The sequence below is a fragment of the Chenopodium quinoa genome, unplaced genomic scaffold, assembly GCF_001683475.1.
Source record: "Chenopodium quinoa cultivar QQ74 unplaced genomic scaffold, ASM168347v1, whole genome shotgun sequence".
Lineage (NCBI taxonomy): Eukaryota > Viridiplantae > Streptophyta > Magnoliopsida > Caryophyllales > Amaranthaceae > Chenopodium > Chenopodium quinoa.
Window position 1 is genome coordinate 2,908,546 of NW_018743697.1, and position 13,992 is coordinate 2,922,537.

The 13,992-nt window shown below is 32.7% G+C and overlaps 1 protein-coding gene across 1 annotated transcript; it reads right to left on the minus strand.

Moving 5' to 3' along the window:
• Positions 1-4,042: 4,042 nt before the first annotated feature.
• LOC110684242 (ferredoxin, root R-B2-like) lies at positions 4,043-6,509 on the minus strand. The gene is made up of 2 exons (XM_021860659.1): positions 6,355-6,509; positions 4,043-4,786 (listed from the first exon to the last, which is right to left on the minus strand). Exon 2 carries the CDS (start codon positions 4,776-4,778, stop codon positions 4,323-4,325), a length of 456 nt encoding a protein of 151 aa, XP_021716351.1. The 5' UTR covers positions 4,779-4,786; positions 6,355-6,509; the 3' UTR covers positions 4,043-4,322.
• Between the last annotated feature and the right edge of the window lie 7,483 nt (positions 6,510-13,992).

A 13,992-nucleotide genomic window follows, 5' to 3' on the forward strand; every position in this document is an offset into this window, starting at 1 on the left:
TAATTATATTATCCGACTCCAAAAATTAGTCATAGTAATTTAAATTGGATTAATGCATAGCAAATAGCAATACTTTATTATACTTGGCTATTGGCGCGCCATCTTCTAAAGTGGGGTGCTATTTGGGCAATTGTGCATGATTGCTCATTATATTAATTAGCTAATGAATGGAGTTGAGTTTTTACTATTTTTTTGGATTTTCCTATGTTCTATCCTAGTTGCAATTCAATTTTGGTTTACCAAGTTCGATTTGGAGGCTTGTTTCTTCTACGGAATACGTAATATAGTCGTAATTAACTACGTATTCTATGTTGAAATAATGAATCATCACAAGGGTGGTCAATTTTATCAACTATAATTATGACGTCCTCATTGAGGCTGATATGAGGTTTTTGATTTTGATTGATGCAAGTTCAAATATGGCGGTTGTATATGAGTCATTTATGATCTTCCTTTTTGCTCGGTTGAAATATATGTTAATTAGATTTTTCTATAAATTGTAATCTCTATTTGGAGAAATGATATCATCAATTAGTACGAGTAGTTAACTAGTGTGTGACCCGGGCGGTGTCCTGAGTTGCTAGTTTGTATTTGTTCTTCCTCCTAATCGTGAGAATCTACCCCCTCAAAGTATAATTTGCTAATCAAATTCGACTGTTTAGATAGTAAAAGTTGTTGGTTTCGAGTTTAAGTTTGGTTATAAAAAATAAAATAGTTGTCAAACTCAATCATTACATAATAGAAAGAAATAGTATAATAAGACACAAACTAACTTACCTGAGTTAACTATGATTTTGTAAGATAAAAAAAAAAATAAAAAATAAAAAAAATTAATAAATAGCTAAGATGGTAAAACTTTGTTGGTCTTAAGTTCAAGTCTTGTTATAAGCATTTTTTAGATGCAAACCTAATACATGTGAAAGTGACATGTCATGTTTATAATGACATGTGGCGCATATTGCTGACATGTTGAACTTGAAAAATGTAACACGTGAAACGTATTCTGTTTTAGAAACACTTTTTAATATATAAGTATAGATTCGTGATGAAGGGTTACATGTTTCAACTAATTATACTAATGATACGAATTATGAAAAGTCTTCTTAATTCAAAAAAAAAAATTATTTAAATCAATTTAGTTCATAAAATAATAATTTAAGATCAGATTTTCATATAAGTTCAGATGAAATCAGTTGAATCGGACATAACCTAATTAATTTAAAATCTTGTACCTAATACAAAGTAATTAATAAATATCCCTTATTATTATTATTATTATTTTTATTTTTTATTTTTGTCTTCTTTCTCCCAAATTTTACTTGTGTTTCATCAATATGAACATAAAACTAAAATAAATCAATAATTAGTAAAAGCCTTGCAAGAAAAGTCCAAATCAATCATCATTTCTTTCCAAGCCTTGAAGAGTAAACAAGTATCCTTTATATAATACTTGATATAAATTCTTAAATGGACCTGGTTCACACTAATTTATTGTGGACCACTAACATTAGAGAAAGTATGGTTGTTTTATTAACAAAAAAAAGGGTCACTATAATTTTTAAAAAAGGTCACTATGTTGAAATAAAAATCATTTTGGTAATATATAGGCCTAAGTGGATATTTTTGTAATGAAATATTTTATATACTAATCAATATGAAAAATAAAGGCCACTATGCTAAAATTAGGGTAATAGCGTCGTATTTCAAGTTCACAATATTATTAAACGTTGTAGTAGTTTTAATAAAGGTTACTATGTTAAAAATAAGGTTACTATGTTAAAAATAATGGTCACTATATTCAATATAATGTCAGTTGCGTGTGTATAGACCTCGGGTCCACAATAATATTATTGTGGACCAGATCCACACAAGTGTTTTTGAATACTTGATTTATAAGCATTAGTTAATCAAAGATATAACTTTTTAATTGGGAAACTAAATAATTATCTGTGATATGCTCATAAGCATCATCAATCCATCATCATCCATTAAAAAATAGGTAAAAAAAATAACAAACTTTAGACTAATTAATCTTCAAATAATAACTTATGAAAGCAAGGAAGTTAAACAAAGCATACATCACAATTTCATCTCCAGTTCTTCACGTCCACTAATTGTAATCTTTGCTATGATTCGATATTAATAATAATGAAAATTTGATTTTTACTCAATTAAAAAGAGAGAAAGTGCGACAATCATATGATGAGAGGCTGAAAAGCAATAACCAACCACCAAAAAAGGTCAATTTGATTAGATGCTCTTATTTGTACATTAATTTGCTGGCCTTTCGATCGTTTGTTTTCATTTAATTAAAGAGGTACTACTACATACTTCGTATCGTAGTAAGTATAGCTTTCAATATTTTATTCAAAATAATGATGCAATCCTTAATTATTAATACAATAAATAAATATATTAGTATATTAAAGTAGCTAAAATCTAGTTGTACAACTTATATAATTGTGACATTCTTACAATAGGGATATTATTTTATGGTATATCGGCAATTAAATTATTTAAAGTTATAAAATTTTAACTAACTCATCATTAAACGCAAAATTAGCATCCTTCAAAAAACAAAAAAAAAAAACAAAAAAAAAAAAAAAAAAAAAAAAAAAAAAACTCAAAATTAGCTTATATACTTGTAGAATTGTAATTTAAGAATATATAATTTATACATTGGATTATTTAATAAACCCTATATAAAAATTTACCTTTTCTCCTACGCAAATACTTATGAAATCTATTATTTTGAACTCGTACATTCGTCATCTCATGCTCAAAAGAAAACTTGACACAATTTTTTTTTTCTCTTTTGAGACATTGAGAATCAAATCTTCCCATCAAGACACCCTACTTCTTTTGAATTAAGCACTACTAATACACAATGAAAGTTGGATTTCAAAATAGGACACTTTATTCTTATTCCCCCCCCCCCCCCCCCCCAACTCTAATTGTCAAAAGATCATTCACTAAAATAGACTTTTTTAGAATTAGAAATGTGGAATGATTGTAGTTATGATTGAGCTTTCTATTTTCTAATCATCGAGATTAGTAGATTTTTTTTTACAAAAATTGGGCCTTAATTATTTGTTTGCTTCGGTTCAAAAGGTTCTGGTCCATTGGGCTAATGAACTTGTCTAGAACTCCAATAATCACTAGGCCTCAATGCACTCCAAGATCCGGCATTATTGTTTTGAGCAAGCACAATTATTGTTTTGAGCAAGCACATCATTTTTACTCCATTCACCATTGTTGCAAGAAGACGAATATGGCGACGGACTACATGGCAAAGCAGAGGCACCACCATAACACTCTATTTTGGTCCTTTAATCAAAGGGGCTAACCTAGCTTTTCTCACCCAATCAAAAAAAAAAAAAAAAAAAAATTGATGGAAAAAAAAAATCATCTTGAATTTATGATTAATATTTTGGTACACAAAAACAAAGTCCAAGCATGTTGAAAATGGAAAATTTTCATCCTATAAATCTGTCCTCGCATCATGCCATTTAAACTCATGTAGCATACGTAGTATAACATTCTGTAAGCCTTTTTTTTTCCAAAAGACTAGTGTAACATAACCTGCTTGATCTCAGTCGAGAATAGAACGTCAAACTGGATGATTAAACTAAGAAAAAACTGTACCAATATTCACATTCAAGTGATTCAAATATTGAAAAAAATAATAATAATAATGTTAGAGAGACATAAACTTAATTGGGTATAGGAGAGACTCGGAAAGAAGGATGATGAAATTTTTTTCGTCAGTTTTTCAGTATGCTGAAGTGTTAGACGAGGTCAGAGGGATCATTGATGTGCATGCTCTAATACAATTTGACTGAACTGATTATCGCGAGTATTGCCCGAGTTTAGACAGGATAAACAAGGTTTAGGTGCATAATCCTAAATGTTATTTACAATTAACTGATTTAGCTTATTCAATGAATGACATTAAGTTCATAATATTAGTCAGGCCACAGTTACTAGTATAGGGTACGTAAAAGATGATCTAACATAACTGATGATCAGCTATAACACAAAATTTGGAGCAAAACAGTTTAAACAATATAATCCTTCATTCCTTCTCATGATCCAAGTGAGCTATTCAAGTCATTCGAGACTTGAGATATTACATTTAGATAAGACTTCTTTGATCAACAAATGAAAAACTAAAAGAGAGGCAAAATCTCTGAAAAAGTTGAAAAAAACCACCACCTCGAGATTTATTACATCATACAACTAAGATCCATGGCATCTGACCATCGGCAACACCCAATATATGATCTCTACTTTATTTGAGGAGTTTCCAAATGACTAATACCTCAGTAAAGATCGCCCTCCTTGTGGGTATGGATTACACAGTCTGATCGCGGGTAAGAAACACACGTGAGCAAATAACCTTTGTCCATTTGATTGTCGTCAAGGAAGGATCCATCGGACTGATCAACTGTTCCACTTACGAGCTGACCAGCACAGGTTGAGCAGGCACCTGCCCTGCATGAGTAAGGCAAGTCAACCCCAGCCTCTTCCGCTGCATCGAGGATGTAAGCATCATCGGCAGCCTCAAATTCATGTTCTGTTCCATCTGGCCCGATCAACTTAACCTTGTACATTGCCATTGCAGTGGTTCTATAGCTGGATGAAGATTTCAAGCCAAATGACTTGGAGATACTTTTCACAGAACCCAGAGATACAGGGCAATTGACCATTGGGGTCATTGCTGTTGGCTTCGGAACGGTTTTAAGCAAGCATTGGGTAGGGAGCTTCACAGTCGACATTTTTAAGCCTGAAATTCATTAAAACACATCTTAAGCATGCAAATGATTACAACTTAGTAAAGACAAATTCAAGGGGTAACACGCAGGATAAATCAACTTTATGAGATAACTACAAGTTAAAGTGTAATCACGAGAAGATGAAGCTCAAAAATATATACGTTGTATAGTCAATTAAGTCTTACGAAAATTTGGCTCAAGAGTTGTATGAGCAGCAACAAAATACACACATCTTCATTGTTAACATTCTTAACAAACAATTTCATCCTGATCCAACAGGAGTTCCATTCGAAAAAAACATCAACCTCAATACTTCGTATACATTATCACTAAAATGCCAATCAGACATTCAATTATGTTCAGACTCAACTTCACTACTAGAGTAACTAATTCGATAGCTCTGCACATTAAGCACCAAATAATATACTATATCCTTCACTGGTCGCGGTCATACAGCACCGTTCTACTTAAACTCTCTCATGGAAAAAAAAAGGCATATTCATTCTAAAACTTAACCATAGTATTCTATCAAACTCTATGATCCTTCCATTTTTCCCTTGCCCGTGTTTACGGGCTTTTCTATCTCTCTATAAAACCCACCTTCACCCTTTTCCTTAAACCTTCAAACTAACACATTATCTTTTCGTTCTTATCTTCCACATTCAATATTTTTCGTGAATTGCATATTTTGGTACTCTACACTATTCGTGGTCTATTCACTACAACTATATAAAGGCAGTTACTTTATTCATAAATCATTATAAAGCAAAGTTCAAGATCAAATTTTGTAATTTAAGGTCTGTTCCAAATTACTGAAAACAACTGAATTGAAGTGATTGGGGCTGAACTGAACTGAATAGAGCTGAAATGAATAGTTTATGAGAGACGGAAATTAGGAACTGAACTGAAATTAAGCAGAACAGACCCTTAAACTAAATAGCACTAACGAGGCAGAAAAATATAAATTAACAAATGACAATTTTAAGTATAAAACGACCATAAATTCAATAGTTGTAAGAACGTAGCTTTTATGTATTCATATAGTGTAAATGATAGTCGACTAATTGGTAAGAGTGGTAAGCCAGTAACAATGATAAAAATCTAAACTTTAAATTCTTATTATGCTCCTAAATAATGTATTTGCTGATTTATAATTGACCTGAAGCCAGAAAACCAAATAATTTTCTTTTAATGGGATTTTTTTTTTTCAAATCGGGTAAAGATGAAGAATTTGAATGAAAACCCAATAAATTTTGCCTGCGATTAAAGAGATGTAATAATTGGTAAAATTGTATTATCAATTTAGGTTTAGATTACAAACCCTTAAATTATTTTGTTTGAAGAGGGTCACTTTCAGATTAAAAATATAAATCCAAAAACCTCACTCTCACAAAAAATCCCAATACATAAATTCAAAATTACACAAAGAAATGACAACAAAAAGTGAAAAGATTCAAAAGTCAAAACACCCAAATAGAAAACATAGATCAAACCAAAAGATTTCAAGATTTCAAATAAAAATAACAACATTAAATTAATGGCAAAATAATTAGAGAGAAAAAATGAAGAAGAATTTTACCTGAAAAGAGGAGAGAGAGAAGAACGGAGATTACAAGGAGTTTTGATTGTGAATGTGAAGGCTAACCCTCTTTGAAGGTGGCTATGCTTTCTTTTATATGGAAAGGGGAAGAGAAAGGGAAATGAGACTTTGCCGCAACACACTTACAAATTATTTTAGAATTTCTAGAAAGTTTAGGAACAAAATAGTAACATGACTCTTCCTAATGCTAATTAGGCAATTGGAGGAAATTATTTGGGTAGATACATGAACCCTCCCCGGATTATTCAAATTCAAGAACCAAAGATTGGACCGATATAATTTGTTATGAGTCGGATTGATTCAATTGGATCAAAACTCGTATCAAATATATTTGCTTAATTACGGTAACAATGAAGTCGTATTTTACCATCTTTAATATACTCACATGTCTTATCATTGTTATATAAACTAGCTTTTTGGTCCGTTCAATGCACGGGTTGTTACTTTGGTTAATTATTTTCATATGTAGGTATGTTTTATTTCTATAACTTAAAAGGAAAACAAAAAATAGAGTGAGAATAGAACTGTGAAAGAAGATGAAGGAATTTAGTTATATTCATAAAGATTGTGGGATATGAAATAACATATTAATTAAGATTATATTTAAAGTCTATGAGATGAAAAGACAATTTTATAATAATTCATATATTTATGTAATGCGTAATTATTATTATTTTTGAATAGATGTAATGTGTAGTTGTGTACTAATTAATTGAACTTTATTTTATTATGAGGGAAATGAAACACTTCACTTTCTTAATTGAATTTGCATAAAAACTTAAATACAAATATTAAAGGAGATGACATGTGTCATATGGGTAATGAGTGACTTGTGATGCCACGTGTCATTTGAAAAAGTTGTGGTTTGTGTTTTTAAATACTAAGTATAGACTAAGTATAGATATAGATATAAATATCTCATTGATTGTGTATGATTTAATAAAAAAACTTGTATTTTAATAACAAAAAAAAACTTTAAAACAAATGTGAAAAATAATACTACCTTCGATTTTTATTATTTGCAACTTTGGAATATTTTATATCTCAAAAATAATACCCAAAGTTGCAAATTAATAAAAATCGGAGGTAGTATAATGATGTGATACTACTCCGTAAGTAAATAATTATGTGTTTTTTTTAAAAAAAAAAAAGTAATTATATACTACTTCGTACTTATTTTTTTGGAGAAAGAAAACCTCTACACGTGGATTACCTTAACCCATATAAATTTAGGAGTGTTCCATCTTAAAATCAATTGGTGATATTCCAGCATGTAGTTCGAATCCGAATTCGAAGAAGGCTAATCATGAGGTTAGATGTTAGCTAGTGGGGTGAAGGTGCCGTGCTAGAAGTAGCTAGCGTTGGTGGTCTCTTGAGGGGCACGGGAAGCCACATTTGTCGGGTCCAACATCGCACGGCCAACGGTTTAGCTATTATAACCCATTATTATAAGTGTATTCTAATTTGTTTCTTTCTTATTAATTTGTATATAAAAATTAAGTATATGCAATTAGTGCAGTCCTGAGTCCTCTAATAATTCATTTTACGTCATTTTTAGTTTCAAAGACTCTACAAGCAACTCTTTTGATTTATTTTAACATTGGGGCTCACATAATAATACGGAGTAATCTGCTACTTTCTGAAAATTACTCTGTAATTAACTTTTGAAACAGTTGGCAAAATTGGCAGTAATTGCATATAGTCCGTTCATGTTTCACGAGGACAATGACCAACTTGGTGAAACAGCATGCCCCAGCCACCGATGGTTTCATTTTTCTTACTTCCTCCATTTTTAAATATTTGCTCCACTTTATTTTGCGGCCGTTTTTAAATACTTGTTTCATTTTCATATTTGGAAAACTTTTATAATATTTAATTCATTTCTCTCAACTAACGAGACTCAATTTTATTACTTTTAAATTCTCTCTTCTCTCATTTACCTTACACTAACCCCACTATCTCTATATTTTATTACTTTCTCCGATTTTTCTTTAAACTCCGCGCATTGAGAAATGGAGCAAGTATTTAAAAATCATTATAATGCACTCTTATTTAACTTTTACGAGTACATTATTAATATAACTAGAGCTGTCAAAAGTTGACCCGACCCGAAATACTGACTAAAACCCGATTATTAACCGACCCATCTAAAATTGAAAAAATGGTAACCCAAACCCGACCTGAAACCAACACTAGACCCGAGTTGACCCGAGTATGTGAGACCTGAACCCGAACATGAACTGACCTGGAGAATACCTGACCCGAATGTAATCCGTAAATTATTGACCTGAATCGAACCCGACTTGAACCGAAATTAACCCAAACCCGTTTTAACCTGTCAAAACCCGAATTTAACCCGACTTGTTACTAACCTAACCTGAATTCAACCCGAATCGTTCCTAACCCGACCCGAATTTAATCCAACCTGTTACAAACCCGACCCGAAATCAACCCGACTTGTTATTGACCTAACCCAAATTCAACCCAACTTGTTATTGACCCGACCCGAATCTTACCAGACCTATTACTATCACGACCCAAAAATTTAACCCGATCTGTTACTAACCCGACTCGAAATAAACGCGGCTTATTATTGACCCGACCTAAATTCAACCCAAATTGTTCCTAGTCCGATTTCAAATCACCTTAAATGCAATTTAGACCACCTTATTATTGTTGATCAAAGCATTTTGTCTAGGAAAACCAAGTCGGTCCAGGCCAGCAAAAAAAAGGAGCATCATCCTCAAATTTTAGAGTTAAATATAATATATATTTGTTGTATTGTCAAAGAAGATAATTATCTTCCTAAATTATAGACTATGCTTCCCTAGTATATTGCATATACATATAGTCAAAGGAAATAATTAGCTTGATGAAAATGATAATTATTTATTTATAATTAATTAAACCCGAATATGACCTGACTTGCAAACGACCCGACCAGATTGTAACATGCAAATTATTGACTTGAATATCACCCGACTTGAATCCGAGAATGACCCGACTTGGAAATGACCTAACCTGATTATAACCTGCAAATTATTGACTTGAACCGAACCCGACTTGAACCCGAGAATGACCTGACTTAAAAATGACCCAACCTGATTATAACCCGCAAATTATTGGCTTGAACCGAACCCGACTCAAACCCGAGAATGACCCGACCTGATTCTAACCTGCAAATTATTAACATGAACCGAACAAGCTGACTCAAACCCGAGAATTACCCTAACCCTTTTTATTAAGCCGTGAAAACCCAAATTAAACCCAACCTATTGTTCAACCGACCCGAATGTAACCCGACCAAAATCCGATAAAAAGTATGACCTGATGTGTCCCGACTCAAGCATGACCAAACCCAAACCCACTCTTATCGACCAAAACCCACTCTTATCGACCCACTCTTATCTTATCGACCAAAACTCGACTCGTTTACGCGAATTGACAACTCTACCGAAACCTCCGAAATTTCTCAAAAAGTGTGGATATTAGCCTTCAATTTTGGATTTTTTTACTTTTTATATCCCGGAAATAAAAATTGCCGAAATGTTTACCATTTTCTCTAATACCCTCCGGAAGTCCAATTAGGTGTGTGGAACCATCCAATTTGCTTTTAAATGGCCAATTTACTGGTTTACAACTTGCATCAATTTTTCCAGTTTTCAACGACCAATTTAATTAACTTGCACCGAACCCGACTTGAACCGAAATTGACCGAAACCCATTTTAACCCGTCAACACCCGAATTTAACCCGACTTGTTACTAAGCTGACCTGAATTCAACCCGACTCGTTCCTAACTCGACCCGAATTTAACCAAACATGTTATAAACCTGACCCGAAATCAACCCGACTTATTATTGACCTAACCCAAATTCAACCCAACTTGTTATTGACCCGTCCCGGATTTTACCAGACCTATTACTTATCCGACCCAAAAATTCAACCCGATATGTTACTAACCAGACTCGAAATTAACCTTGTTATTGACCCGACCTAAGTTCAACCCAAATTGTTCCTGACCCGATCAAATCACCTTAAATGCAATTTAGACCCCCTAATTATTATTGATTAAGACGTTTTGTCTAGGGAGACCAAGTCAGTCCAGGCCAGCAAAAGAAAGGAGCATCACCCTCAAATTTAAGAGTTAAATATAGTATAGTTGTATGACAAAAGGAGTTAATTATCTTCCTAAATTATAGATTATAGTTCCCTAGTATATTGTCATATATATTATAGTCAAAGGAAATAATTAGCTTGATAAAAATGATAATTATCTATTTATAGTTAGTTGAACTCGAATATGACCTGATTTGGAAATGATCCGACCTGATTGTAACCTGCAAATTACTGACTTGAACATAACTCGACTTGAATCCGAGAATGACCCGACTTGAAAATGACCCAACCTGATTATAACCTGCAAATTATTGACTTGAACCAAACCTGACATGAACCCGAGAATGACCCGATTGAAAATGACCCGACCCGATTATAATCCGCAAATTATTGACTTGAACTGAACCCGGCTCAAACCTGAGAATGTCCCGACCTGATTCTAACCCGCAAATTATTGACTTGAACCGAACCCGAGAATTACCCTAACCCGTTTTAACGCGTGAAAACCCGAATTAAACCTGACCTATTGCTCACCCGACCCGAATGTAACCCGACCCAAACCCAATAAGAAGTATGATTCGACGTGACCCAACTCAAGCATGACCCAACCCAAACCCTACACGCATAGATTATGGAATTAATCCGAATTCACCCGACCCGGGTTGACCCGATGCACTCTTATTCGACCCGTTTACCCGAATTGATAGTTCTAAATATAACATACTCTACAACTCAACATTTTTGATATCCTAGGATAGTGGGATGCAAGGTGCACCTATATATATATATATAGGGAATGGATCATGTGAAAACAAGTCTAAGGCTGAAAACTAAAAACAAGTAATCTAGACCATTGATTCTAATCTAACGGAGGAGATTAATTTCGTGTATTAGACATACGCTCACTTCTTCCTCCTTCACACATCTTCTCTCTCTAAAATTTCAAGCAATTCTTTCTCTCTCTTTCATGTTTTGGATGGAAATTCTATCATCAAATTGGTAAGTTTATCAATTTCATCATCAATTTCTTCAATTGTTTAAATGTATATGTTCAATTTATTTAGCTATTTTAATTTTTCGGTTTAATTTCTTCAGTTATAGTTCGATTTTTCGGCTTTAGTTTTCACTTTTGTTCGATTTTTACGGCTTAATTTGTTCAGTTGTGTTAGATTTTTTGTGCTAAGTTTTTTTCAACAATTTTGTTTGATTTTGCGATTTCGTGTTCGATTTTGTTCAATTTTGTTCGATATCCTATTTGATTTTGCTTGATCTTAGTAAATTAGGTTTTTATGTGTAATTTTTTGCTCGAAATTCTACTCTTTACTTTATTTGAGCTATTTCATTCTTAATCGAGTTTCATATGAGTGTAATTACGTTATAATTCGACTTAATTTCTTCGTTTGGCATTCTTGAGCTTCATTTGTATTTTATTTGTAATTTTTGCTCGACTTTATTCCGGTTTTGAATGCAATTGTATTTTCGTTTAATTTTGTATTTTCTAATTGGCTGAATTGTTGATTGTTGGAAGTTGAATTGCTGATGTTGGAGTCGAGCTTTGGTGGCGAATTGGTGGAGCAATTGGTGGCTGTTGTGTGGGCGTCTGATAAAGCCTTCTGTAAATGCGATTGCTAGCTGCATGTATTAAATAGTAAAGTATGTTCTGATCTGCATATAATTAGTCAATATTAGCTGGTTGTTAATGTTTCTGAATCTACAATTATTTCTGCAGCTAATGCTAAATTAGATGATATGGTGTTACAATTTCAAAATATATCAAAATAGAGCCACTGCTTTTCAATTTCTATCTTTTAGCCAAAGACGAATTGTTGTTATTCTTCCATATAGTTTATGGTGAATGTTACTTGGACTTGCATAGTTGGTTGGAGTGACTAATGGTGCAAACATGAAATAGTTGATTTTAGCAAATTACAGTCTATGGCTTATGTTGATTTTAGCAAAAGTAAGTAATTGATAATAAACTGGTCATTTTTTTAAAGTCTACAAGTTTACTAGTACCGCAAATCTTGTAATCCATTGTTTATTAAAGCTATAGTTTAAGTCTGCAAGTGTAATTCATTCATTATGTTCTCATGATGAGTGATTCGTTATTAGTGCAAATAAAGCCTGACATTTTTATTATAAACCTTCTCAAAAAAATAGTAAGCAACTCTATAGATTAGCATTAGCCCCTTCTAATTCATATAGCTTCCTTGAGACTCTCTGGCCTCTATCATCAATCAGATTGTTGTTAGTAGGTTAGGTTCTACACCGTATACATACAAAGTTACCAACCAGCTTTGTCCTTGATTCTCAAAATGGTTGCTAAATTGCTAGCAAAGGTAATTGCTTTGATCTTGTTTATTCGGATGTTATGTATGCATTGTTATACTGGAAGTTCAGCTTAATGCTTATGCTATCTAGTGTAATAACTGTTTTTTGGAGTTTGCAATTGATATTTTTGTTGAAGGTGGTCAGACACAAGTCTTTTTTTTTTTTAATGTATATGTTTTATTTCAGTTTCCTTGATTTTTTTTTACAGGCAAAGTATGAATCTAGGCGCACAGGCCGCACACATTTCCAAAGTGATAAAGATCAATGCAGTGCACTTTATAGGCATTTAAAAGAAAGATTGAAGGCCGGTCATTTTACTATTAAACAAATCTTTGACAGATGCAGAACGTGCTTGCCTGCCAACAATTGAAATTGAACATTGGAAGTGGCTTGTATTTAAGTATTGGAACTCTACAAAACAGAGGGTAAGTCTTGAGATTTTGCTTGTAATTACATTACACTAAGTGACATTCGTCTTTTTAATCCAGCATATAATTTTTAAATGTTTTAGGAAATGAGTGAAGAATTGAGCTAATGCTAATTCAAAGAAGATCGAATCTGAATGTGGTGCCATCAATAGCTAGGATAATCTATGAATTGGGGAGCAATCTTTTGTAGAATGTTAGTTTAAACAAGAATTATAATTGTGATTTCTGATGTTATATCAGTGAATCCTGTGCGATTTATGATTTATGGCTGCATGTTAAAAATAATAATAGCCTCAACAATTTATTAATGCCAAGTTTTATGGCGATTGACTCTTCTGGCCCAAAATCAGTCCACGAATATGTTGTCAAGGTTAGTTTTAATTGTTTTTTGCAGCTCAATTTTTACCTTGTTTGTTAAATTCTCAAAATTCCCAATCTTGCTGTATTTTGATTAGCTATGATGTTGGTTTTCTGTTTTCAATTTCATGTTTATTGGATTAATATTAGTAATTTTTCATAAATGTGGTCCGTCTTTGCAGGACTATGTATTTGTCTATGGTGTTGCATCTATAAAGTACTATGTCGTCATGCGTTATCTGATAAGACAAATGTTTTGGTTGTAAGCATCTACGTTTTTGGCATGTTGAAAGCCTATTAGCTCAATTGGTCGAGCACCGTGTAATCACGGGATGTAGGTTCGAATCCTACATAGACTTTTTTAATACCCTTTATTTTTATAT

Excerpts from the sequence above, each read along its gene's own strand:
- LOC110684242 (XM_021860659.1), bottom strand. The coding sequence starts at position 4,778 with ATGTCGACTGTGAAGCTCCCTACCCAATGCTTGCTTAAAACCGTTCCG.